We start from the raw sequence: 5,212 nt of genomic DNA, 5'->3' as shown, positions 1-5,212 counted from the left end.
GGCCCACAGCTCATTTCAGTTTGAAACCCCTGACAGTTCAGATTAGCAGTAAAATGTTTACTACATTGATTTTCTTTCTTTTGTAAAACTAAATAATTCAAAGATAAGGAACGGTGTAAATAAAAGCTTGATGAGGTAAGCCATCTACCACTGCTACAGTTTGTTTGCTTTACAATGAACTCCCAGATGTCCCAGACACTTCGGATTTCCTAATTAAAAGTGGCACTGTACAACTATTTCCAACAAAACCTTTCTCCATCTACTTCAGTTAGTGTTTTGCTGCCCTTTCCCCCCCGTTTCAAATTATGTAGAATATTAAGAAACCAGCTGCAGAGGTTTGTTATTTCAGTATTTTGTGAAACCTTCAGAAAAACTGTTGTCATTGCTCCTTTCTATTCTTGTGAAGACACTGGGCTCTTAGCACATCACAAGTTACCGACAATCCGTGTACATGCTGAAAACTGTTCGCCAAAGCGTTTCCAGATGCTAAATGTTCCCTTTCTGTGCACAGCTTCAGTCCTTGTATTGAACTTTTAAAGATCTTACCCCATATTCACAAAGTTTCATGGTACAATGACTTATTCCTAGTGACAAAATTCTGAGACAATTCTTATATTATGTTTTTCCCCTCAAACGTTGCCAAAGGCTTAAAAAGAAAATGTTTGAAATGGAGACAACGTGTAGTGTAATTGGAGCAGTTAATTCATTTTTATTTTGAGCTTAGAAGAAGCATGTTTTGTCACAGAACACAGGTCCACACCAGGTCGTCTTAGGAATTTTGAGTCATTTTCTCCAGAAAGAGACAACGGCTCAGACGATTCATAGAAATGCTGCCAGACATGGCTTACAACTAATTTGCATCTGCAGTCTCTCGGGAGGCTAAATTATCTTGCTGGAGGTCATCACGTACAGTCTATTTTTTTTGGGCAATATCCCACAGATGTTGGAAAATGTAGTTTTTCTTCTCATCTGGAGCGGACAATAATAACCTGCAGCTATTCCAGCAGCATGTGTGTTTAGCAGAAGAGTTTGGGTGCTGAACTGGGCTGCCTGCAGTCGAGACTCGACCTTTCCCCAGCTGAGAACATCTGGAGCATCGTGAAAATCTTCAGACAACAATGGGACAACAATCCTCTCCTCAGTTCCCAGACCTTACCTGCCGATATTAAAGAATAGGATGCTACACAGTGGGAAACTTATCCATGGCCCAAATCTTTTGAGAGATGTTGCTGCCATCGAATTCAAAATGAGCTCATATTTTTCTTGAAATAGTTCCCAGTTTAAACGTTTTCTATGTTCGTTTGTGAATTAAATATGGGTTTATGAGATTTGCAGACCCCAAACTTAAGATAACCTCTTCCTATTTACTTTCAAATAGAGCTGCCAATTGTTAAGTGGGTCGAATGAACAAGACATGACAGAACACACACAGACTGAGTTATTACTAATTGTTCATTTTGGATTTAATGCTGGAAATGCATTTCAAAAGATGCTGTCTTTATTTATTATTTTTTTCAAAAACAACAGTCTGAGAAAAACTTCAGGAACTCGAGAAGATGAGTCCTTGAGTCTCCCTGATACAGAATCGACCTGGATCCTTTCTGTCTTTTGTGATGCTCATTTTGAACTTGACCATGTCTACATGGAGCTGCTACCACATAATTAGCTGTGTTAGTGGCTGGTGCCTGTGGATCTTTGATCATTAATGGTGCTGTACAGGTGTGTAAAATACTCATGACAGAGATGATATAAAGCTACACGGTCTCGCCTCCTCTTTGTGCCCTGGAGGATGGAACGTCTGTGTTTCACTTTTTCTTTGGTCCAACCAGAAAAGACAGCAGCATTTCTGCATTTCCCCCAACATGTTTGTAAACAACATTTCAGGTCTTTTGTTGCCCTTGTTTTTTTATTTAAATTTGCATAGAAAACAAACAAACACTAAATATTTATGATTTCTTTTTACAGTTTTAATTAAATAGGGTTTACATTTATTCCAAACCATTGCACTTTGTTAAAACATTGTTTTCTTGATAAAAGCTTATTTAACCAACACATTTCCCCTTTGTAATTTCAAATTATTTGTTGAAACAGTTCAGTGAAGAAGTCTTTCAGAAAAACTCACTTTGAGGATTCTTGTCCAGTTTTTAAAATCCATAAAAGGAACATTTGCATTTTTTTTTTTTACAGTGTGATTTGACGTCCTTTGATACTAGAAACCTAAACAAGTATATAAAAAGACTTTAAAGAGACAAGACTGTCTGAGACAGAATACAACATAATTCAAATTTCAGACACCAGCTACGGTGAAACTATGGCACATTCAGTTGGCTTAATTAAGATAATTATGTTGTTGTAAACTCCCTCAGGTGTGGTTCAGGTAAGATCGGGTGCAACAGCAGCATCGGCTGACAGCTGAGAGCCTCCAGTGTTAGATACAGCAGCTCAGAAATCCACGGCAGCCACTGATCACCTGCTAGTGAAGAAAGGCTGAGATGCTCACTGGACATCTGGCAGCAAAAGCGCTTTTGTTCTTTGAAACCTGAGAAAAGAGAAGATCCGTCCCTGTAAGCACAGTACTTTACCTCCTCTTGTTAATGAGATGGAGGCTGAGGAGTGACTGATTTCCTAACAAGCCGTCTGTATCCAGATGAAGGCACTGCAGTCTTGGTTGTGAGGTCCGATGTTTTTATCGTACTTTCCGGTAGTAAACAAAGGCTACCACCAATACTACTGATGCTACCATGGCTGCTGTCCTCCATCGAGAGAAACCACGGATCACCCCCTCCTGCAAGATCAACAGATCAATATTAGGAGCTGTGGATGTACCTGAGGCGTCCAAACAGAAGACCGCAATGAGCTTTATGAACGTTTACTCACTTACCCAGCCCCCTTGTGCCACAAGCCAGCTGTAGACCTGCTCCCTGATGACCTGGAGGACCCAGCTGATGATCATTTGGATGTTCTCTAAGTGATTGGCGGTAATAGCCTTTAAAGGAGAAACAGATATGGAACAAAGCCATTAACATAAGTCGTAGGAACCCTGCTGTCAAATGTGCATGAGACCCTCCTGCAGGCATTGTTAGCCCTGTATGCACACTTACTACAAGTCTGTATTTCTTTAATTAATGTGAGGAATTTTGACAGAATGCTGAACGTACTGGAACCTCAGTGAGGAAACATTACTTACAGTGCAGAGATTCCACCAGAAGAGCTGTTAAGCCCAGTGGCTGCAACACGTTTGTGCCACAGCAATTGCGGCCCTTTGGTGGGGGCTTTTTCTCACACCCATTACGTTTGTACGTTTGGTGGGTGTGAGAAAAAGCCACGCTGGGGAATTCCTTTCCTATATCCAGCATGAGGAGAAAGATTCTGACAGGCAGGGATCACAGAATACCAGCTGTGGCAGATGGTGTACCTTGTGTATAAGTTTACAGGCCAGATGGAAGAGAGCCACTACTCGACCCCAGTTGATGCCATCAGCAAAGATGTTTCTTGCAACTGCCATGAAGACATCTTGAACGCAGTTCCCCTGAACCTGGTTTATCAGTCTGATGGGAGGAAATGGACACATTCAAATATGAGAATGATTTGGCTGAACTGATTTACTGACCCAAATTCTTCTTGCAAGTACTGTTCATAGTTCAGATCTGCTCGCTCAGCAGTTTAATCGTATACCGACTTGTCATGCAAGTGCAACACAAACAATCTGAGTTTCCACAAAAGCTTTGAAAAACATTGCTGGCCACCAGCGCTACCCCTCAGCCTCCTGGTATCATTTTGAAAACCTGAGGTGACATCTTTGTCTTTAATGTGTCCACAAGATTTTCAGAAGACATGACCTCTGACCCCGAGGTTGAGGTCACTGAGATCCGAACTCGACAGAGGTTTTTAGTAGCTGCACCCATTAGATTAATGGCAAAATTCTTAAGTTATCGCATTCACAAACGTGAGCACCCATGCTGTCCGTTCACCCAGCACGGTGACCACAATGCCACATCGGCCTTTTACAGCTGAGGAGTTAAAGCAGGGGTGGGGAACTCCAGGCCTCGAGGGCCGGTGTCCTGCAGGTTTTAGATCTCACCCTGGGTCAGCACACCTGAATCACATGATTAGTTCGTTACCAGGCCTCTGCAGAACTTCAAGACATTTAAATCAGCTGTGATGGATCAAGGACACATCTAAAACCTGCAGGACACCGGCCCTCGAGGCCTGGAGTTCCCCACCCCTGGGTTAAAGAAAGTGACTCAATATTTTAATTCACTGCTAGAGAGCAGCAGTAGGTGGAGCCAATTCTCCAGTCAGTACCACTGTGCTACGAGATAGCATCATGGAAAGAGCCATGGTCAAGCTCAAGAAATGACACGTTCCAGTTTGTGTTTTTCCCAGATTTTCATCGTTACACTGGAAGTATAGAGTGAACTTTAACTGACATGAGTTAGGACATCGCACCGGGATATTAGGAGAGATGGGTGATGAAATCCTGCATTTTAGTGTCACCAGTCACATTCAAAAGTTTGCCTTATATTTACATAATATGTAAACAATTGCTTTGAGCACATTGAACTTTGAAAAGATTAAAAGAAAGTGAGGTTTTGCATTGTAAATCTGCCAATAGTAGTGTCAGCATGATGTGGAAAGAGCATATCAATTAATTGGTATTCAAAGAATCTGCTGAAACAGCTGATGCAGTCACCTCTGAAGCTCAGCATTGCGGTTTAAACTGTCGGCTATCTTGCGCAGCTGTTCTACCACTTCTTTGACTTGTGGATCCTGTTGTTCATCTGGCCTTCCTCCCAAATCCTCAGAAGTCACGTGTCGACTGGGCTCCTCTGTGTTTATATGTGCAATCACATACCTGCAGCAGACAAAAAAAAAAAAAAAAAAAACACCCACAATTTTATTATACAAAGATTCTCCTCAGTAAACTTCAAACAACACCAAATCACAGCAGCGGTCACCTCAAGGCACTTTATATTGTAGGACCCTGCAGAAAACCCCAACAATCAGAAGATCCACTATGAGCAAGCAAAAAAAAAAAAATCCCTTTTAACATGGAGAACCCTCCAGCAGAACCAGGCTCAGGGAGGGGTAGCTATCTATTAGGGGGACTGCATCACAGGAAGTAGAGCAGGTCATTTACCAGAGGTGCGACCAAGTCATTGTTTTGCAAGTCTCAAGTAAGTCTCAAGTCTTTATCCTCAAGTCACAAGTC

General features: G+C 41.8%; 1 protein-coding gene across 2 annotated transcripts in view; it reads right to left on the bottom strand.

Moving 5' to 3' along the window:
* Positions 1-1,957: 1,957 nt before the first annotated feature.
* The window catches only part of LOC102210938 (apoptosis regulator BAX), an 8,826-nt gene continuing 5,571 nt past the window's right edge, over positions 1,958-5,212 (bottom strand). Inside the window, exons 4-8 of one of the 2 annotated variants that reach the window (XR_311989.2) lie at positions 4,694-4,855; positions 3,416-3,548; positions 2,882-2,986; positions 2,583-2,785; positions 1,958-2,470 (exon numbers count right to left, since the gene is read on the bottom strand). Coding sequence is in view for 1 of the 2 variants with exons in the window: in XM_005742884.2 (XP_005742941.1) it covers positions 2,687-2,785; positions 2,882-2,986; positions 3,416-3,548; positions 4,694-4,855 (499 nt within the window). In the remaining variant the exon portion in view is untranslated. Of the gene's footprint in view, positions 2,786-2,881; positions 2,987-3,415; positions 3,549-4,693; positions 4,856-5,212 lie in introns of both variants that reach the window. The other variant, XM_005742884.2, reaches the window with a different exon arrangement.

This window comes from Pundamilia nyererei, unplaced genomic scaffold (assembly GCF_000239375.1).
Source record: "Pundamilia nyererei isolate P.nyererei 1_Seehausen unplaced genomic scaffold, PunNye1.0 scaffold00124, whole genome shotgun sequence".
In the NCBI taxonomy this organism is placed as follows: Eukaryota; Metazoa; Chordata; class Actinopteri; order Cichliformes; family Cichlidae; genus Pundamilia; species Pundamilia nyererei.
The sequence above is the reverse complement of the archived record's forward strand: the minus strand, read 5'-3'. Positions and strand labels throughout refer to the sequence as shown.